General features: G+C 31.9%; 1 protein-coding gene across 1 annotated transcript; it reads right to left on the bottom strand.

Annotated features, from left to right (window-relative positions):
• Positions 1 to 11,800: 11,800 nt before the first annotated feature.
• On the bottom strand, positions 11,801 to 18,165 carry LOC139503512 (uncharacterized). The gene is made up of 2 exons (XM_071293303.1): positions 18,072 to 18,165; positions 11,801 to 13,658 (listed from the first exon to the last, which is right to left on the bottom strand). The coding sequence occupies exon 2, from the start codon at positions 13,647 to 13,649 to the stop codon at positions 11,964 to 11,966; it is 1,686 nt and encodes a 561-aa protein (XP_071149404.1). The 5' UTR covers positions 13,650 to 13,658; positions 18,072 to 18,165; the 3' UTR covers positions 11,801 to 11,963.
• Positions 18,166 to 24,328: the final 6,163 nt, after the last annotated feature.

Below are 24,328 nucleotides of genomic sequence, written 5' to 3'. Positions count from 1 at the left end.
ATCAATCTGCCTATGATTTGGCATTTAGGAGTTGTTGAAATTATAGACAGAAAAAAAGTCATCACTTTTGACAATGTATTAGTCTTTTTTACCTGATAAAATAAGTAAGACATACTGTAATTCCTCTAAACTTAAGGCTAAACTAGAGAGGCACTACAGGGATGCCATTTTTTTTGTATTTTTTGCTCAACAAGGACAAGGTAAATCTATCATTGCATTTGCTAGCCATATTTCCATTGGAGACGCTGTTAAGACAGCGAATAACATCAAAGCAGAATTAGAAATGCTTGAGATAAAAGCCGATTTAAGTTCATGTAGCTCCACCAAAACCAACACGCAAACCGATATGAATGTACTTTATGAAGCAGCCTCAATATTAAAACAAAAAAATGTCAAATGTTTACATATCTGGAGATTATTATCCTGTAAATAACCAAGTATCGTTGGAAATATCAGAAGCAATGTTGACAACCTGTTTGATAAGTTTTGTTACTTGGCTCCTTGACAAAAAGTCTTTTGTTACATTTTCTTCAGTATCAATGAATGTTTGCCTTATGAGAAAATGTGCTGCTCTCGCAGAGTGCCTGGTGTCAAATTGTAATAAGATAATAAATCCATTTAGTCTGATTAGGGCGTTCGGTTATGCTATGGGTCGATGTGACCCCACTTCAAGTTTTTTTGAAATCGGTTAAAAGTCGGTATTCAACCTCCTTATGACAAAACCAAGGCGTTTCGGTAATCTTGTACCCTTAACTTACAATGATATTGATAGTGCTGTAGTTGCTGCAAGGGTGTTTGTTGCTGCTTTATACGACTTGAAATACAAATTTAAGAAATATCACAACGATTTAAATTTGCTGAGACATCAGTTGGCTATTAATAAAGATAACAGTCTTATAAAGCTTCCGCCACGTGTATCCGTATTTTAGCAACACTTACTACGTACAATGTGGCAAAGCAAAGTTTTGGTGTTTGCAAATCTAGCCAACCCAAATAATGACTCCCCGTGTGCCTTTGTTGGAAAACTTCGCAAAATGACAAGTCAGGGCCAGTTTTTTTAAGGACAAATGGCATCAGACGTTCTACAAAATCTAATTTGTTCATGTAAGTGAGAAAAAAAAATATGCCAGACAGCGTCTTCACAATGAGCAGGGTCTTCCTTGCACTGATTTTTGTCAAAATGTAGATAGTTGTTACAATGTCCAGGCAGTATCAGCCGACATAGCTGATGACACAGATGAAATATCATGAAAATAGTTCTTGTTGTACTATTTGGCAACATTTTTTTTAATTTGCTATAATTTTTTCGACGTTTCATTTAGTATGGAAATAAACTCTTCATATGAACCAAAACGGTCATGTCTCAATTTTTGAATTTGTTCTACAACACGCGTGCACTAATTGAGTAATATATCACACATCAATAACTATATTATATAAAAAGGTATCTTGTTTTGAGATAGTTTTAATACATTTTAGAAAACTCAGTGACACGTCGAATCCTTGACAAATGAAACCATATTTTACATGACTGCACATTTTGTTTGATTTATTAACTATGCAGATTCAGATTCAGATTCAATAGTTTATTAAAGTCTCACCACATACATACAAGTATAAACACAATATAATATCAAGTACACAATATAAAATTTAGAATGTATGTGCCATTCTTAAAAGAACTATGAGAGACTGTTATATACAATTTTAAAACAACAGAATTAAAACATAAGTTTTGTTATTTATACAAAACATAAAAGTGCAATATCACCATGCACATCCAAGGATAAAACCTGATACATTTTGTACATGTACATAATAAAAATAACTGAAACAGTTTGATTTTTAACAGTATAAGATACTGTTTCGTCGTAATAAAATATTATTGCAGGTTTTGGCAACAGAACTACAAACATTTTCATTTTTGAACAAAAATATAAATTTTTCATCATCTGACAAAGTTAAAAACATATCATTATGTTGAATTATATCAATAAATAAAGACTGCCTTAAATCTTCATATAATGGACATGTTAACAATACATGTTTTTCATCTTCTATATTATCACAATTGAAACATAATCTTTTATCTAAATCTAATCTTTCGTAACGACCAGTTTCAATTTTTAGAGGTGCTACTCCACATCTAAATTTCGCAAATGCACTGCGATAACGAATAGGTATATTTTGCAACAAATATTGTTCAGTAGAGTATGAAAATTTAAACAATTTATAAGTTCTTAACTTATTTCCTTGACCATAAGAATCAAGCCTTGTACTCCATTCAGTTTTATAATTATCAAAAATATTAACTTCTAACTGATGAATTATATTTTTATCCAGTATATAATCATCTACATTACAAAATCTGTCCATATTGTAAAGTTTCAACATTTCTATCACTTTATAACTCCAATTTTTAATTTTATAACTACTTTTTCTAATTGACCATATAAATACTTTATAATTTATCCTGTCTTTATCCATTTTTGTACATCTTGCCCAGTGTCTAAAAATGTTTGACCACTGTTTAACATATGGAGGCTTCCAACCCATGTCACCTGAAACAGCATCATTGGGAGTATACTTTCCAACTCCCATATAAAATCTCATGGCTCGGTTCTGAACTGCTGAGATGCAGGAGAACTCACTTGTACCCCAAATAGCTGAGCCGTAATTGATGACTGACCAAACTAAAGTGTCAAACAATTTGGTGAAAATATTGTGTTGGAAGCCACCATGTGCTTTACATTTTACTATAAGAAGGCCTAATGCCCGACTTGCTGACTTTGCAACTGCCTTTGCCATAACTTTATAATCTAAAAATTCATTTAATACTAATCCTAAATATTGATAGCTAGAAACATAATCAATGACTTCACCATTTATATTAAAGACAAAATTTGATCTTAACACAGAGGGATTTCTAAAATGCATGATTTTTGATTTATTTAAATTAACTTTTAAACAATAATCATTACACCATACACCTAATACATTAATCAATTTCTGCATATCTTCTGTATTTTCAGACAATAAAACAAGATCATCTGCATATAATAAAATAGCAACCTTTTCGCCGTCAATGTCTATACCAATATTTAATGCTTTTATATCATCAATTAGGTTATTAATAAAAATATTAAACATGACTGTGGATAAAACACACCCTTGTTTCAAACCAGTATTTACACTGAACCAATCAGTAGTATTTCCGTTCACACGAACACAGCATTCTATATTTGAATAAATGGCTTGCAAAGCACACATAAACTTTGTACTTATACCTAAATCTGTTAATTTATTAAACAATAGTGACCTGTCAATTGTATCATATGCCTTCTTAAAATCTACAAAAGAGACAAAAGTTGACAATTTGCATTTTTTCCTTGTTTCAATTATTGACGTTAAAGTAGAGACATGGTCAATAGTACTCCTGCCTTTGATAAAACCATTTTGTTCATCATTTATTACCTCCCTTTCATCTAACCATTCTGTTAATCTATTATTTAAAACACTACAATAAAGTTTGTATGCACATGGTGCTAAAGTAATACCTCTGTATGACAATGGATCTCTAGGATCAGAAGTTGAACATTTTGGTATTGGATTAATTATACCTTTATTCCAAGTATTTGGAATTTTACCAGATTTAAAACATAAATTAAATAATTTTGTTAAAGTACAAATAACTAAGAAATTTTTACATAATTCAGATTGAATTAAATCTACACCTGGACTTTTATTATTCTTTTCAGATACTCTCTTCGAAAAACTTTTTAACTCTTAAAGAATTCAAGAAATGCTATTTGTCGAGGTCAAATATCAAGGTTATTCTGTTACTGTTTTTCATCAGGCTTTAACATTTGTATACCACAGACTACCTTTAAAAAGTTAAACAAAACGTTGTTCTGAAGTCATGTGCAAATATGAATTAGATTGGGTATGAACTAACGAAGTTCTACATAATACTACTCATATAATTTATTGAATAGATTATTAATTTTGAAAAGTATCAATGGTATTGTTTCTCTAGCTGAAAATAGGATTTTTTTAAGTGACAATCTTTGACCTTGATTTTCGGTATAATTGTACCAGATTTTATATTTACGACACATATTTTCAAAAAGGACAGGATTTCAGCTTACCAATGAGCTATTAAAAACTCATGAGGTATTTAAGGCGAGCGCCGATTTGAGAAAAAGCCTCTCGTTGAGGTTCTTAATGCACATATCTAACACACAACTAATTTTGGTATCAATTGAAAGAAAAACTTCTAGAGCATACGATTTGGTTGGTCGTCAAAGTTCCCTATGGTCACGTTTCTTGCAAATCTCACGAGAACACAGACATGTCGAAATATTTTGGATTATACGGTGACATTAAACATTGAATATATAGGCATTATTGTAAATATATTATTCAATTGTATCGAAAATAGTTTTGACTACATTCTTAAAAGACATCGAATCAAAAAAAATATGAAAAATTTGTTAATTCAGAGACGTCTGTCAGACCAACCCTAAAACATAGATAAATACCATATTTTTTAAGATTGTCAGTGTCAATGACTTATTAAAACTCTCAAATGTTTTGTTTTTATACATTCCATATACCTTGAAAAGATTGCGACACACATCGAGCTCAATGATGGATAGTAAATGTTTGACGACTTCTCCAAAATCTGCATTATTAAACGGTATTCCGGATCTGTATCGTGTTTATCCCAGACGATCAAAATTTTACTAAATAAATATTCGTACATGCGTTAACAAAAGACCATTTTAAGCATTACTAACGATATTGGCATGTGATATGTAAGCAGCAGACCGCATTTGTAGAATAGTATATTCATAAATATTATCATAATTACTCATCATGGATCAGTGTCCAAGTCCTGTGAAATGTGCGCCACCTCCATTGAAGCGAGATCGCAGGCTACGCTGTATAATATGTAAAAATATTACACAAGAGACTCTCAGTATGACAACTGATAGAGGTTTTACAACCATTATGAATGCTGTAAGGCAAAGACAAGATGATGTGTTTAGGTTGTTTTTGAGTGAGGTTGATACATTAGATGACATAATTATGAACAACATAAAATATCCCAAAACTTGTTACAGGACATTTGCAAGCAAACACAACCTAGCGTCTCCATCAAGTCGTTTATCTGCTGCAGGAACAGGAGTCTCAAGCAAAAACTACAAGTTCATGTTCATCTTCAAATATCCTTACTAGATCTAGGCTAAGATTTTTTGTGTTGTATCTTTTGTAAACACAAGACCTTTAAAAAAGATCGAAAACTTCATCGTGTTTCCTCGTCTATGAGTGTTCAAAGTCTTTTTGAAACAGCAACTAAATATGCTGACAATGAAATGCTTTTTTAAATTGCAGATAAAGATTTCACATCAAATGCTTTATATCACTCTGGTTGCATAACAAAATAACTTTTGCGAGAAGAAGAAATTAAAGCAGAAACCAATTAAAATAATACTGGTACCATGTACGATAAAGCATTTACCTCATTTTTTTAGTCTATAAGCGAAGAATTATTCATTAACAATAATGTTCTCCTTGTCTTATCTCCTTTCTAAATATAACTCATTTCTGCCAGAAAACGTCTAATCTAAATACACTTCTTCAAGACTTCAACTCAGATTAATAAATCACTTTCGAGAATATTTTGTGGTTGATGTAAATCACGGTCAAGGGGAGTATATAGTAGTTCTCTCACATTGCCCGAGGCAGTTAGAACTGCTATTCAATTCTCAGACGTGAGATTAAAAATGCCGTTTTTCCTATGGATACTTATCCTTCAGTTGATGCAATGTCTTTATCAAAATCTCTAGAGACCGTGCTTTCAGTTTTGACTTGCTTTATAAATTGGCTTATCGATAACTCTCACAGTAAAGTAGATATTAAAAACCATTTGTCTGGCATTCCATTTGAAAGTATAAGGAAAAGCTTAGCTTTATCTGAATGCATAGTTGCATTGCACAAAAAACTTTATTACCTCTTTACATTGGCCTTTCATTACAGTTACATCATATGCATGGTTCGAAAGCTTTGATCGAGACATTTACATTCGCATGGATTTTGTGCATCATATCATGAGGTAAAGCGATACCTTACAAGCCTTGCGTGCTCTGAATTATCTCTAGTTCAGAGCAATACATACACTCCCAGTGGAATTCGCCAATAAAAATAATTCTAATTAACTAACTAATTATCTTAGGGACTGGAGAAGGTACATACCAATCCATGAGTTAAGTATATCTATTTCACCTTTACTAGCTAACATTCTCCCTGCAGTTCATGCTTTAACTGGTTGTGATACCACTTCCGAAATATATTTGGGTTTGGCAAAAAAGACTGTATTCAAGTTGTTAAGAAAATCTCCGAGTAAGTTTACAAATCTCCACAACTTTGACAAGATTGATTTTTCCACATCGTTGTCAGCAACCAGAGAGCTTATTTCAAGCTTGTATGACCCAAAAGACAAATTTGCTTCATCACAGGGTGATCCATGGCGTTGTATTTAATATAAGATTTCGCTTATTTTTTTTGTATAATTGAACTTTATCTTATACCTGATGGGTAAAAAAAGATTTTTCAATTTTAATGCCAAAAAATAGCATTGTTGCACAAAAGGGAGATAATTTGGAGCTTCTGCAATGATATAAACATCTTAAAAGTCATCTGGGGCCAAATCGAATCAATTTTTTGGTTAATTTTTGTATCATATCATAAAATAATAACTAATAGTGCAATAAATAAAATTTGTTATGAAAAAACAAATGTTTAATTTTTTGCTGAAATTTTTGTACCCGCGAGCCTCGTTAAACAAGTTACGTGTTAAACTTGCATCATGCAAAGACACAAGTTTGTTTGCGATTGCCACCAAGCGAACCTGCATTTAAAGAAATTGTTTTGCGGTCATGTCTTCAAACGAAAATTCGGATGTCGTCACATCTCGATCACCGAAATCCTTTGTCATCTTAATAGTGATCTTTGACCTTTGACGTGGTTGGCAAGCTTAAGACAATTAAATCATAATGTATTGATAACTTTCAATTTAACATGTGACCAAAATAACATATACTTTTAACTGTGCTGTAAACATGGTAAATATGCGCTTTAAAGCAGTTTTACGATATGTTTTAATATAGTTTTATCAATATTTTCTCGGAATATAAGCATGCTAGGTGAGACATTAGAACTTAAAATACAAGTTATATATGTTGCGTCATTACCCGTAAAAATTATGATTTTCACAAAAATACGAGTTTTTTTCATTTCAAACACTTTTTTGTAAAATTTTATATCAGAAACAAAACTAAGATAGACTATAGTTTATCAAATGATATATTTCATATTATATTGCAGATGATTTTTTTTAAAACTGCATTTTTGGAACAATATCGTCAAATTATGACTAATATTTTTTTCCCCTTTTTTGTCGGATTTAGTAAAATGTGACCATTTCCCAATTTGACGACTAGGCAACTCTGAATGTACGTTAAAAGACCTTTCAAATGATATATCATATAGCCGTGTGTTAGGTAGGTGCATTAAAAAACTCCAAATCCTAATTTTGGCGCTCGCCTATTTAGGTAATTTAAATTACTAAAATTGTCCTCTCCGCCGCTCCACTATTGCGTATATGTGTCGAGATAAAGACATGTATTCCTATTGTTGATCATAGTCAAAAGATAATGTGTAGTAAAATGTTATAAATTTTTACCTTGTTGAAAGAAAATGATCGGATATTTTCTGGTATTGACAAATATTCACTATGCAGATTCACCGTCAGAAAATGTATCTTCTTTCGTGGTAACAATATAACATAATTATTAAAGAAATGATTTTCCCTTTTTATACGACAATCGATGCGACGCCTCATGATTTTGTCTAAATAAAATAGTGCACTCCATTTGGAAACAATTTCACAAGAATTATAGAAAATCTTATCAGCCAAATTTGGAAACTGTTATGAAATTAAGGTTTCCAACTCTCCGTGGATAATGGCATTTAGTAAATTTGATTATTATTTTTTGGATCTTTTTAATTTATTGTTCGAAGTAGTCCGGTTTTTATACAGTATTAGTTTTCCTATTGTAGTATTTGAGTTTTCCGAACACAAAACTATTTATAGAGAGCTATTTTCTTTTACTATGAATTACAGATAAATTTTGTTTTTATTATTTCGGTTTGTCAACTACTCACGTGTTAAATTTTTCACCCTTTTCAACCAACATTGTCACTAGTCACTGAAAAAAACCAGAACCTTCCGACTATTGGTATCTAACTGTATCATACACCCATAGGAGAAATGAATACTAGTAAGAAAGAGGTAATCAATATTTATTTGAAAGAGGCGATAAATGTCGATACATTATACTCGCCCTGAAGATGCACTTGCAACAAAATGTTTAGCAATCAACAATCAATCATTCGGTTTTTTTTTTCTGTCAATTGTTTTCAAAAACGTAAATTATCAGAGCTTTACTCTTCAATATAAGTAAATACCTGGAATCAAATTCATCTGTTTTGTTCACACATCGCTGTAAATATAACGAAATCTGACGAAACTGACGTACAAGTTAGAGGTTTAGCGCTATAAAACTAGTTTCAATCCAGCGTTTTCTACATTTGAAAATGCCTGCACCAAGTCATGCAGGAATATGACAGTTGTTGTCCATTCTTTTTTATGTGTTTTGTAATTTGATTTTGACATGTGATGGAATTTTCCTCACAGAGTTCAGTATTTTTGTGATTTTACTTTATATGTGGCGTTTAATACATACATCCCTCGAATTTAACCCAAAGGAATGTTGAAAAATAGAAACTTGTAAAAGATGTGTATGCCTCTGAAATCTGATTGGATAAGAACAAATTCAATATCTACTCATATATCCGTATCAAAATAAACATGCATTCTCAATATGCAAATCACTTTCATCTACTTACAAAAAAGAGGAAAGAAACAATGAATATAACGATAGAAAGACTGACATTTATTGCATTTTGGAATAATGGACATGACCAAAACTACATCAAACAATTAGATAAGTTATTTAACATTAATCGCTAAGAAAGAGGGGCGAAAGACAGTCAAACTTAAAGATTGAAAATAAACTGACAACACTATGGCTAAAAAATAAATAGACAAACAGACATTTAATAGTACACAAGACACAACATAGAAAACCAAAGTTTAAGACTTAGCAACATGAACCAAACCAAAACCCCTGGGATGATCTCAGGTGCTCCGGAAGGGTAAGCATATCCTGCTCTTAGTGTTGCATCGTAATGTTGCTCATGTTATTACAAAGCCGGTAAATAGTCTCATCGGTAAATCACATTTGACGTGAAAAGGGAAGTGGATTGTAATACGACAAAAGGAACATAACCGATATCATCTGTGAAACAGTTATTCCATAACACTCAACCAACTCTCTGATGGCGCCCATAACAAAGGGATAATTTCAACTTTATCATTTGGGACTCTTAGTGTAATAGCTTCCTTTTGAGCAGCAACCCTCTCTCATGGAAATCATGATAGGAAATTCAAACCCGGGAATATCGTACCAATTATGAAATATATACTCCGTAAAAATCTAGTCTAGACGCAATGAGTACATATTAGCAACAGTAGAAAAATTATAATTTGAAGGATGAAAGATCATTCTTGCACTTGTTTGCCTAAATCATTATACTGCGTGCTGGTGATAAAACACTATTACCAATGTTTTTCAACGGATTGGGCGGAGCTTATGTTTCAATTTGCATAAGGACGGCCTGTTCAAAGATGTGTGTGATAAGGATGACTGTTGTTATAATTATCATCTGTATAATATGGGACCAAAATGAATTATTTCAGATTATATCACACGTATGTACTAAAGGTATCATTATTATCATGTATATAATAATGTATTATTATGTTTAAAACGGTTCAATGTGTTTGTCATTTGAATGGGAACGAAATATAGCACTTTTAAAATGACAGCATCAACTTTGAAATTATCTCCGTGCATCCTCTACTCAAAGGCAATCAGACTATAGGCAGTTGCGGTTCTAGAAATGTTCATTAAGTGGATGAATTGACTGCTTAGCGTAAGGGGCGACCTACATGCATCGACGGTACCCTAAATAATAAACCAAAATGTTCCCCAAAAAAAGAAAGGAGCAAATTAAATTCTCTCTGAAATGAACAAAAAAGTATTTTCAAAAGTTATAGAATAACGACATATGCGTATTTTACAACTGCTGTCGTGGTAGTTATACTTTCATAACCACATATTTCAAAATGTGATAATTGTATATGTGTTAAACTCGACCTTACAGAAGAATTGTCTTTGTTTAGGGACAAGCTGAGGTCCATCTTTGGTTGCGGGATTTTCTCGCTGTTTTTGATGATTCATCGTTGGTCTTCTGATGATTTTGCTCTACGATCAGGTTGTCTCCTTGACACATAACCCATTTTCATTTTCAATTTTATATATCATGTTAAGTAACAGGGACATTTAAACTCATAGATCGAAAAAAAAATGATATTGCTAAAAAGAAAAATAAACAGAAAAATAAAAGTAAACAAGACGCAACAAAGAACACTAATCCAACAAAACACTGGGAGTGAACTCAGTTGCTCCAAAAAGGGTGAGCAGATCCTGCTCCACATGTTGCATCTGTGACGGTAAATAGTATAATACACTAGCCAACACAATCTTAGAAGCTATGATTTAATACAAATTTTCTATTGCAAAATAAAGGCAACAGTAGTATACCGCTGTTCAAAACTCATAAATCCATGGACAAAAAACAAAATCGGGATAACAAACTAAAACCGAGGGAAACGCATTAAATATAAGAGGAGAACAACGACATAACACTAAAATGTAACACACATAGACAAAATCCCACGAGAATAACAAATATAACATATATATATAACATCAAAACCAAATACATGAATTTGGGATAGACAAGTACCGTGACACGTCTTATCGCAATGTGAATTTACACTTCTCTTCTGTGGCTACACAAACGTATAAACAAGAACTTTACAAAAATTACTTAACATTGAACTTTTTAGACATTTGTAATATAACGTGTTTGGCACTAGTAGTCTTTTCTTGATGGAGCATATGAAATAAATTCGATTGATTAAAAAAAAGGAGTATAAAAATGACAGAAGCTAATATTTTACCAGTAAAATTTCTAGATATGATGCTGCTCCGTACGTCACGACAACCAATACCAGTATACAATTAGTATATAACTTTTTGCATTAAAAAAAGAGAGAATATGAACATTGTTAATTTGCAATCTTCTTCAAAATACAGATCATGTGTCAAAAATTTGCTTAGTTTCACTTTCTGTTCTGTTAACTTTAACATCTTGAAGATGTGTTTTTATCCAATAAAACCAGATGATTCCGATTGTTTTTAAATCAGAAAGTAGATCGGAGCATGTTAAGATAATTGCAAACATATCTTTGACACAAAATCTGTATTTTCATCTGATTTATTGTAACTCTTGTGGATTTTGTTTTATTATGTACATATCTTAATCTGAATTAAAAATTCAGTGTATTTCTGAATGAAAAAAGGTTATTCTAACTACAGTACAAATTAATACCGATAGTTCTTAAACAAAATATATGAAATGATGTCATTACGCATTAAGTTACGCAATATAATACGCAATGTTCTAAACTTTTACTTGAAAACCCACAGCTTAACATAAGTATCCTTAGAGTCCGGTATGTTTGTTTTTTACTACTTACTACAACTGAAAAATGGAAGAAAATACCAAGTTATATATCAATTCATTATGAAGGCAAAATTCATTCTTTTCTTAATGAAAAAAAAACGTGCATTGTCTTTTGTAGGTAATAAGTATATTATGAAATGTTCTGGCACACAGAAATCTCATGTGTTGCGATGAGAGACAATTTAAACGACGTTGAACAACAAAACCTTTCCTCCATCGTTGCATATCACCAATGTTCTATTTCCCTTGTCATAATACGCAGTTCGTGGAAAGCGAAGTCCATCCGATATTGTCAGTAATGTCTTACTGTTTTTCCCGTCATGTTGAACTGCTGTTAGATTGTCGCTATTATAGTTTACAACGAAAACATTATTGTAACAATCTGCTGTGATATCTTTTAGAAAGTTGATGCTATCATGTTCAAAATGCCATAATTCGTTCCCATTCAAATTACAACAATGCACTATGTTGCTTTTCCAATCTGAGTAAACTATCTTTTCGTTACTCAAATAAATGCGTGATACTTTATCAGATGGCGTTTTCATTGTTCTCAATTGTTTTCCAGATAAATCTAGGACTTGAATACAGTCTCCTTGTGCAACATAAAGTTTCATATCCGCATGAGATACACCCCAGCAACTCTTATGTAAACTGATCTTATTATCAACGTTGACATAATTTTTATTCATTATTTCTAGGTATGATGAAGATCCGTACGTCACGACAATACGATCACGATCTATCACGTCAATAGCGTATGGTGGACCAGATACTGGTATAGCACGGATAAGTTTACCTGTATCGCTGTACTCAATTAAAAGTTTATCATTTGTGTCATTCGCAATCATTAAATGACCATTCGGCAATATTACACAATCTGAAACATTCATTTTATGACGGTAATGTGTCTTCGTCATTTCAAAAGATTTGATTAGCTGGAGTTTGATGTCGGATATGTTTCTTGACGTGGGGATGTTGATCTCCATTTGAGCCTGGTCTATTTTTGGGTCCCTAAAATCAAGGTTGGTGGCAGATTCTGAAAGAAATACTTTACCAAAGTCTTCTACTTCGTTGGATAATTTTTCGATTAAGCTATGAAAAGATACATCTAATGCATAATCCTTGGAAACACCGAGTTCAGTCTTAATGGTTTTTATCTCGTGTAAGATCTGCTTACTGATATGTCGCGTTCCAAGAAATACTTGTATGTCAGAAGAAAATTGTTTAATATGAATTGATTGTTCCCTTAACTTAGAAAGCATTTCTTCTGTTGATTTTAGTTTTTCAAGGATGTTCTTGTATTTTGATTTACAAGTGCGAGATGTTGATCTTAGTTCGTTTAACAATTTTTCTTGTAGTTTGTCCAGGTTGACGTTTATTTTCGTTCTCGTTTCAAGAATCATGGTTTTGACGTCAAGTTCTTGTTTTTCGAATTCCTTTGAAGCAGATTCACGATTCTTGATGCATTGTTTCACGTTACGTAGAGTTCCATCAATCGTCTCTTCCAGATCAGATAATGCAGTTGATTGTCTTGAATTTGCAGAGTTGGCACTAATTGGTATAACATCAGAACATGCCTTATGTTTTGACGGGACACACGTTACACAGAGGACTTCGTCGTGACTTTTACAGAACCACTCCAGGTTTTCTCCATGATGCTCACATATCTGGGAGATTGAAACATTTTCAATCCTGCGGTAATCTTCTATTGTTATAACCTTATGTTTTCTTGACGTTTTGCTTCTTCTGTGAGCCTTTTCGCAATCGTCACATAATCCTTCTTCACAACCAGTACACCATCTCCCAGCATCCTTAATGACGTCATCAAAGCCACATGGACCACATGGTATATGTTTTCCTGAAGCCATTAGAACTTCCTGAAAACAATGGGGAAAATAATTTTATATATATAAATAATTAATATAGCTTTGTTTTTTTATTCATTTAGTGGGCCCTCCCCACTAAATCTACGTTATTAATTTAATATGAAAATAAATCTTTCAAACTTTGAACAGTGTTTGTCGAGCCTACGACTTTTGTCGCAAAAAGCTCGACATAGGGAAAAAAATCTAGCTTTATATCTGAAAATGTGGAAGACCTGGACACTTCATACTTTAAATAGAGATGCCTCATGTTACAAAGTTTCCGTCGGTCACATGTCCATTGCCATTGACTATTTTCATGGTTCAGTAACTACTTGAAAAAATTCAAGATTTTTTGTTATGTTTATTTCTCTCGAGTAATATCAATTATATTACATGTATCAGTAAACAAGGCTAACTTTTGGTAGTCAAGTCCATATCTCAGATAGTATAAGCAATATGTCTGGTATATTCAGTGTATGGAAGGACTGTAGATGTACTTACCTTGACCTCATTTTCATGGTTCAGTTGTTAAAGTTACGTTTTTGAGTTTTGGTCTGTTTTTTATACTATATGCAATACTGGTAGATTTACTATATTTTGTGTCTAGAAATATTCTTTAATGTACATGACAGTCACGCAGGTTTTGTTTTACCTTGACCTTATTTTTAGGTTCATTGCTCAGTGTTATGTTTTTCTGTTTTGGCCTGTTTTTCTTAAACTATATGCAAAAGGTCAACTATAATTTCTGTATGGAAGAATTGTAAGCTGTTTATGTCTACCTGACATGGTTCATCTGACCTTGACCTCATTGTCATGGTTTTGTGGTTAATGTTTAGTTTTTTTGTTTAAGTCTGTTTTTGTAGAAACTATCAGAAATATGTCTACTATATTTAGTGTATTGAATGATGGTAAGGTGTACATATCTGCTTTGGTTTGTATGACCTTGATTTCATTTTCTTTAATCGTGTTGAATTTATGTGGTACATGTACTTGTCGGAAAGCTTTATATTTAGGACTATTGACATAATATCAATGATAAGTTAAGAAGCCAGACATTTCAGTGTGTGCACTCTTGTGTTGGAAATGTCTGAATCCTCCGATTCTAATTATTGTTAAACATCAAATGCGACTCACTACACAAGGCTTTGTCGAGTGAATCACATTTTGCTTTAAGCAGCTGATATTGTATATTATCAATATGACGAAAATCTGAATATTAATTGGGGTGAAAACGCCTATACGTGTATTTAGAATGAAATTCAAAACAGTGTGGCTGTGGCCATTGATTGACACATTAAATTCATCCATTGACTGGGACAATTTACGTGAACGTTTGTCTGTAACGACCACTGTTCACGACGTTTAAACTGTGGGGTCACCAAAGGTTTCTTAACGCCTTTAATTATAAAATAATTCGAAAAATTAATCAGGAATAACCTTTATGTTTTGATTTATATAATTGATATAAATCAAAACATCGTGTTATTTCTGATTAATTTTTCGAATTACTTTATTAAGGTGTTGAGAACCTTTGGTGACCCCATAGTTTAAGTGGCGTTAAAAAGTACATAGTGAGCAGTGGTCGTTACATACAAACGTTCACCTAAATTGTCCCAGTCAATGGATGAATTTAATGTGTCAAGCAATGGCCACAGCCACACTGTTTTGAATTTCATTCTATTTGCATGATCGAAGTAAATGTTTTCCTTTGTTTCGCCATAAAATTGGAAGATGATATGATAAGTTTAGGTCAAAAGTTTCAACGTTTGGTCAATCATTATGACATCAGTGATAGTGCCCAGATAAAAGTTACTAAGACACATTTGACGTCACAAGGCAGAAATATGCATGTTTAAGAAGAATTGAGAAGAGACGTAGACAGTTGATACACCGACAAACGCATATATTGAATTCATCAAATAAGAACAAATTTCTGCTTTTAAGTAAGGAAATTGAGAGAGAGGGGCTGACTGACCAATCACAATCTAGTTTACTTATTGAACGTCACATATTTTAGAATATTAAAAACAATTATAATTTTACAGGTGAGGTTTCTGGTCTACAAATTTACTGAAAAAGATAGGAAAATTATCTAACTGGGAACATTTTTATTAGGTTATTATTCCAGAGTATATTTTATTTCTTTCATTAAATAGTTATTTTACAATATGCGTTTTGCCTGAACTGGTTTTACTGTTCGGGCATATTCTGGTTAACTATTCTGGCTTGAAAACGTACAAGCAAAGTTTGTGATACATCAGCTAGCTTCAGATTCTCTTAGTTTTATATATTAAGGCAACGTGTGATTTAGTGACTATAAAAATTAGCAGAACTAAAAAATTAAGTTGCGGGTGTCAAGTGACAAACCTTTTCGATTATTCATAACCACAGAGTTAGTGTGTTCGATTAACAATTTTTACTTGAAGTACCTGACCACAGACTTTTCAAGTGGACCTTAAAAATGCATAACAAAAAAAATGTTTCATTTTTAATTTGTGTTATTAGGGTTATTAGTCTTTAAAATATTATTTTTTAAACCAGACCTTGAAGACCAAGTTTGTTGAAATAACTATATTCATTCAATTAAATCTCGTCAAAAAAAAACCTATACATTGCATATTCGGTAGAATGTGAATGGGATGTAATACAGCAAGGCATCAATCTAGTGTCTAGTGGAGAATATTTCTAATTCTGGGCGTAGTTAAACCCGTTCGCTATATACCAGTCCATCTATATACAGGTGTTTTGGGATAAACTGTTCAATAAAGTGTACAATTATGGTCATTGGTCTGGTTAAAATATGTAAATACTGTATGTAAAATTGAGAATGAAAACGGGAATGTGTCAACGAGGCAACAGCCCAAACAAAGAGCAAATGTGTATTCGCAAAATAAATAATGAGACAAAATTGTAGATTTTCTCGTAAAGCAAAATTTAAAACGAAATGTGTCACATTTTGGAATTCGTGGATATGAAAATAAAACTATGATGAAATCAGTTGCAAAATATTCTCGCTACATTGAAGTTGCCTTCGGCTGTTGTTTGCTCTATGGTCGGGTGGTTGTCGCTTTGACATATTCACCATTTCCTTTCTCAATTTTATATGTCGTTATTTCTACCTTACATTCCAAATGCTTCTTTTTAGGGCGGAAACACATATAAATCCTATAGATCTTAAACTATTTTATTCTTCAATATCGTACACTCAGTTCTTTTGTATATTTGTTTGATTTGGCGTAACTGATAGGTGATTAGCAATTATATCCAAAACAACAATCAGCCTTATCACACACATCTTCCAATTAACTGTTCTTTTGAAAATTGAAACGCCCGATCAGTTAAAATAACATAAGCAATATATATCTATGTATACTACAGAAAACAAATTAAGTAGTATATGCACGTCAATTTTGTCAGGAACAGATTGTGCAGATAAAAATAGTGGTGGATACTTTTCTGGGACAAAAGGGAGGACGAACGGATGGACAGACGCATGATCGAACTGGCTTCTATTCAGTATGCATACCCACTTTCGAAAGCAGGGTGTAGCATTAATTAAAAAAAATGAAGGGGCATTAGCATTGAGATAAACAAGATAAGATATGATTGTCGTTTTGATCATTCATTGATCGAGTCACAAAGTAAAATACTAATCTGCTTTTAGCAACCAGTTTGGTTCAGTTTAGCTGGATATAGGTTACATATGTTTTCATCTGATTAAGGGAAAAGAATGTCAACATTAACAGTGATACAAGAATGTAACATTTGATGTTTTGATTCGATCAACATAATATTCCTTTACAAGTAAAGACGATAATAAAACATACTTTTCACCTCCAATCTGAAACCAAACATACCAAGACAAATCCAATTGGACGTGGTCGCGATCTGTTTGAATTGATATTTATGTTCATATCGGGTTAAATTACTATCTGCAGTCTTCGGAATTCATCTCGTTGGCCAGGACATAATTAAAAACAAATTATCGATAGATATTATCGAGTCCATGCAAAGTTAGTTGTTTATTTTACATGTTTTAGACTTTTTGCAATTTGGATAGATAACGCCCCTTTAATGTCAGCAGAGAAAACTTATCAGAAATAAAGTGACATTATATATTTGATCATGTTAAGTTTCATGTGCTTATTATCAAAACAATCACCCCAATAAACATGATAAAGGCAACATACGTTTATACTTCAGTTAATCAATACATCAAATCTTGATCTAAAAATATGCGACATTCTATACACGAACGAAATCTTTTGAACAAGGAAGTTAATTGGTTTACAAATTTTCCCAATTCAACTTTCTATTTTGAATGATACACAAAATTTTAAGAAATATAACATGTATAACTTTTTCGCAATTCATATGATAATAGCAAAAATAACAAGGAATTTGAAATACAAAGTTAAAGTTTACCTGGTTTTCTGTTACCACTTGTTTTACGTTTATTTGCCGATACACAGTGTTTAGTTTAAACCTGTTAATGGATTCACATTGATAAATATACCTTGTCATCGGTAGAGTGACTTTACATAAATAAGATTTTAAAGCGGGATATTTTGAACCATTTATAAGTGTCGGTTTAAAGGGGCACTAGCTGCCAAATTCATGTTCGCCGATATAACTCAAATTCTCATATTTTATTTATAACAATGTAAAACATTTTTCAAAACTATCAAAAGTATAAAATAAACAGTTTACAGAGCATGGGGTCGATAATATGTAGCTTCGTTTCGTCTGAAATTTAGCCAAGACGCCATCTAATAAACTATCGAGTTGACCTTTTATGACCATATAAGCGATGTAAACATAAACACAGATATAAATAGATTAAGCAACTCGTGCAATTTGATTTTTATAGCCTAGGTCCGTTAAATTTTGTATTATAGATTAAAAATGTGTGTTTATCGTCGTTTTTACCAATATAATAATGATTTTTTGTTGATCGAATCAGTCAATCAAATTATTTACCTTTGTTTCACTTTCAATGTTGACATTCTTTTCCTTTAAATAACCGTACACGGACAGTGCATGCGTAATTATATCTCTTTCTACGGGGTAAATTGGAGTTACCATGAATATAGATTTAATGAGGTCGAATTATTCACTTGCAAGTGAATAACTCTTTATAAATATTTATTAGCTTAATTTGACAAAATTGAACCATTTTAGCAAAAATAAAATTGATAAAAGCAAGTTATTATTTCACTATTTCACTTTCATTTAAGAATTGAATGCTTCTTTTTGTAACTTCATTTGGGTGTAAAAGCGTTGACCGAAGTACATTTTGTATGAAGCGAGGAAGCAATGATCATGAAAACACGAACTTTATTATATTGTTCTATTTAATTGACCTGTGCACTTTACTGTGGAACCACGTGTTATCAAGAATGAAAAGTTTTATTGAGCAATGCAATTGCTTACGGAATTACACGTGATGTGCAGTTAGCCAATCGAATAAGGTATCATAATGAAACAAACATCTAATGTAATTATTAATGATTGAACAAATAAAAATCAGTAATCTCGTAGCTATTGCCCCTTTAACACGGATTATGTAACAATGTTATTATAATGTGTTATAATTTGTATTTTCATTTGGGGAATTTCGTTCTTGTAAACTCTATTAAAAACATTACTTTACCATATGTTCAATAGACACAAGCGTTTAATCAAATGAATTATCTTCCATCACGATCAGATGAAAAAAATGATTTGTATAAAAAGTCACTATTTTTTTTAAAATCCAATCAATTTAGGAAATTTTGCAGCAAATCAACAGAAAACTCTATCAGATCTTTCAAATTAGCAAAAAAGGTATACTTATTCGATTCGACAACTTCACACGTACTCATCTTTTACGTTTTGAAAAATCATGGTAGAAAAGTAATCCCCTGCCTCTATATGAATTGAAACTGACGATATTAAAGGTTTTCTTAAATCAATCTTAAATCAATCCAAATTCTATCTTATTCATTCTTTTGTGACGTCATTTTTCTGATGATCTGTTTTACAAATTCTAATGACGTCATTTTTTCGTCATTTTTCAGTTTCAAATAGGACGTCACTTGGCGTAGAGGTTTAAACTTATTCGGATGTGTCTACTTTTGTGTTTCAAATGTCTGGTTATGTAAATGTATTTCAGTTGTTTCCTGTAATTAGTTAATACTTCAGTTTTATCATGTACATCTTTTGAATATTAATTTTATAAAATTTACTGTTTGCAAAAGTATAAATTATTCTAAATTATAGAGATTTTCTGGTAACTAACAGAAAACCCTTGCCGCTTTTGGCACAATCTTTTGGATCTTTTGGTCCTCGATGCTGTTCAACTTTGTACTCGTTTCGGCTTTCAAACTTTTGTATCTAGGCGTCACACGTAGGTCTTGTGTGGACAAAATACACTTCTGGCGTATTAAAATTTTGAACTTGTTGCCTTTTGTTGGCTGTTGTTCGTGTGATTCTTTGTCAATTGTGTTCTCCAATTTATTTATATTGTAGTCCTGTGTTGTCATTTTGATGTTATATTTCACATGGCCATAAAAGTGCGAGGTTTGGCATGCCACAAAACCAGGTTCAACCCACCATTTTTTCCTTTAAAAATGCCCTGTACCAAGTCAGGAATATGGCCATTGTTATATTATAGTTCGTTTCTGTGTGTATTACATTATAACGTTGTGTCGTTTGTTTTCTCTTATTTTTGAGTGTAAATTCACATTGCGATAAGACGTGTCACGGTACTTGTCTATCCCAAATTCATGTATTTGGTTTTGATGTTATATATATATATGTTATATTTGTTATTCTCGTGGGATTTTGTCTATGTGTGTTACATTTTAGTGTTATGTCGTTGTTCTCCTCTTATATTTAATGCGTTTCCCTCGGCTTTAGTTTGTTACCCCGATTTTGTTTTTTGTCCATGGATTTATGAGTTTTGAACAGCGGTATACTACTGTTGCCTTTATTTCTCCTATGCAACTTGCAGTACATATATATTACTTTTTTTACATATAACATAATGCCATATCGATCTGACATATGACTTTAGATTATTTATATTTACAGGATTTACTTCGTTTGAATAATCGTGGTAGAAATATTTAAAAGTTTATTCTAAACGACATTCTTCTTTCGCTTTTTTTAAAACAGTATGGTCAAATTCTCGATATGGCTATACTTATATCAGATTCAGATGCCCATAGTAATTGTTGTTACAATTTCCGCAAATATGAATCCCAAATTTAACATAACCTGTATGCTCTTCAACTTTGTAATTGTTTGGCTTTATAAATATTTTGATATGAGCGTCACTGATGAGTCTTGTGTAGACGAAACGCGCGTCTGGCGTACTAAATTATAATCCTGGTACCTTTGATAACTATTTTAAAGTTAAAATTTAAAAAAATCCTACAGAACTGTAATTTTTATACTAAAAGATAGCAAAAAAATAATTAAAGTTTTAGAGGTAGGAAAAATGGACAACATCAAAATGAAATTCCTCAAATTCCATGAATTCTCTTGGTGCATTGACGTCATTTAAAAAAATTTCGTCAGACTAATTTTAAACTCTTAAGCTGAAAATTATCTCGTTACGTATACTCTCCAACCAGGAAAGTATAACATACACATAGAATTTTGATGGAGGTGCTGTTTGATTTTCTATTCTTTTACATTATTTGTACAATGATGGATTACTTAACGTCAACATGGTGGCTCACTCCTCAGTAACGACATGTCAAATAATGAAAACAACACGTTATAAATGTCATGCGTCCGAAGCGTGTTTACTGGACAACCATCATTAGGAACGCTCAAATCCGAATTTTTGAAAATCTATATGAGAACCGAAACTGTTCAAGACCTTTGTCACCAAAAAGGCCTTTATAATAGTAAAACCCATCTATTAAAGTTCAACTATGCCTGAGGGATTTGAAATCTTAGTTTTTTTTATCAACTTTAAAATTATTAACGGACAATTTCAGAATGAGTTGCTTTAAATCGTGTCAGTTTTGAAGTACTATTTGGTTTAGGATTAAACTCATTTTTCTATTATTTAAGAGACACATATACAAGCCATAGATTTATTGGGGGTATAATATAACAGCCACTCACAAGAAACACTTATCTGCGCTTCAGTTTTATAAATTACCGTATTTTTACTATTTGAATCGAAATAATTTATGCAAGTCATAGATTTGTTAACATTTTCGCGTTCTAAACTAAAAGTTGTAAAGTAAATATTTATTTGAATTTCTGAAGAATGTAGGTCAAGGATTACTATTTTAGTACATATTTACCATATAAAGATGACTTAAGTATGTACACTAAAGAGATCTGTAAAGTTGAACTTTCTTTACTTAAAGCTACTACTTACAATGTACATTGCCCTTTCCTGGATCATGATATTTGTATTTCTAACAGGGCTAAATACTGTATAGGATAATAGAGATAAATTTTCAATTCCTATTGTCAAATGTTCGATTCATATATATCTCAAATTATTTAATTCGCTCGTATATGTAAAATCTTATTGATTCTAATGGTATAAAACATATGTATTACCAAACAATTATTACGCCACGGTTTTTTGATATCACAAACTTGTCAAAACTTTACTTACTTTTATCATTTGTGCAAGGACATCATTCGAAAACATAAATCAATGCACAAACATCTCATACTTTCAGGTTATTCACATTCCATCGATCTTTTATGGAAATAATGTATACAAAGCATAAAAATACCATCATTCACCACACAACGATTTACTCATATATAAATGGAATGGCAAAGTTGGGTCAAGCAAAAAGTCAAAATTAAAAGTCAAATGTCAAGTGTGGGATATAGACTCCTTCGAGGTTGTTACCTTTAAAAGACGACAATTTACGGCGCTAATCATAATATTACAATCTAACATATACTCGGTGATGCTCGAGGAAAAAACATTTGGATACCATGTACATGAAAGCATAAAGACAAAAAAGATAAATATTTAGACGCAAACGCACTTAGCAACAAGAGAAGAAAGATGTTTTGATGATTGCGCCAATTTGTTTACTGTATTTTTTTTGTAAATTATATTTGATTAAATCATTGCTAAGGGTGTCCATAAAGCCTAAAATTAGTTAGTGTTTTTCATTATGAGGAATATGTATCCAACTAGTCACATTCGTTAGCCAATAGCAGGATGTATACATCTGTAGTCCCATCTTGTTGGAATGAGGACCTAGTAGCTGATACCTAGTTTATGGACAGTACGGCACTCTTTGCACGTTAATATATTAGGCAACATTATTTATGATTTCCTTTCAAAAAAAAGTTATGCAAACAAAATTCAGTTAGTAGGTCAAACGGATATCTATGGTATTTGGTTGCTGGAGTAAATGTGTATAATACACTAATGTACGTAAATACATCACGCGTTGAATTTGTTATACCAATATTTTTCAATACGGAATAGTATATTGCAACTGATTTTTACCGTTTCTAACCATTTTGTGTTGTACAGCGCTATGCCATGTTATATAGAGTGTTGAGCGCGCAAAAACATGTTTAACCCCGCAAAATTTTATTTGCATGTTTAAAGTTCCTTGCTTTCATTTGTTGTCGTTAGTTCATGTCTTTCATATTTGTTTTCCGTATTGTTTAGGTTAAGGCCGTTAGTTTTTCTCGTTTGTATTGTTTCACTTTTTTATGTCTTTATAGTCGACTATACGGTATGAGTTGTTGAAGGTCGTACGATGGCCTATAAATATAGATACCTATCTCATTTCCACACTTGTGGATAGTTGTCTCATTGATAATCATACCACATATCCATATTTTTATTATATTTTTTTTAGCCAGATGCAAAAGGAGTGTACAAAAAATTCCTGTCTCCAAAAAATTAATAATGTTAAAACATGTTAAAGAAAATTGAGGACCTAAAAGGTTTTGCCAAACTCAAACCCTAACGATACTACCGAAACTAAAAAAAAAGTATGTTTTCTATCGTGATCTCTCCTTGAGATTGATACTAAACAAATTTATGATAAAACTAGGATCTATTAACGTAACGACTTTAATTTTCAAGGAGTACATTCGATACATAATTGTTATGAAAAAGAACTGCTGTAATCGATACTACACAGTATTTCCTGTCAGCACACAGACCTTATTTTGTTTTTGGAAGACATTTTGTTGTGGACTTATGTTCCAATTCGTTTAATAAGTTCATCAACTTTTGTATGAATGTTTGTATGTTTAAATATTTGGATTTCTCTTGTACAGTGTAAAAAAAAGCACAAAAATACTGAACTCCGAGGAAAATTCAAAACTAAAGTCCGTAATCAAATGGCAAAATCAAATGATAAAACACATCAAACGAAAGGACATCAACTGTCATATTCCTGACTTGGTACATGCATTTTCAAATGTAGAAAATGGTGGATTGAACCTGGTTTTATAACGCTAAACTTCTCACTTTTATGACAGTCGCATCAAATTCCGTTATTTTTACAACGATACGTGAACAAAACAGACCTAATCGGTAAAATAGTCAAAATATGGTAACAGCAGTCATCACTGTGTTACAATCTGAAGACAAACAAACATATACAAAAAGCACAAAAAACATCTATCAAATTAAAAAAAAACACATTCCTTGTTTCACGTGTTGGGCGTCAGAAAATCCA

This window comes from Mytilus edulis, chromosome 14, assembly GCF_963676685.1.
Source record: "Mytilus edulis chromosome 14, xbMytEdul2.2, whole genome shotgun sequence".
NCBI lineage: Eukaryota > Metazoa > Mollusca > Bivalvia > Mytilida > Mytilidae > Mytilus > Mytilus edulis.
The sequence above is the reverse complement of the archived record's forward strand: the minus strand, read 5'-3'. Positions and strand labels throughout refer to the sequence as shown.

Excerpts from the sequence above, each read along its gene's own strand:
- LOC139503512 (XM_071293303.1), bottom strand. The coding sequence starts at position 13,649 with ATGGCTTCAGGAAAACATATACCATGTGGTCCATGTGGCTTTGATGAC.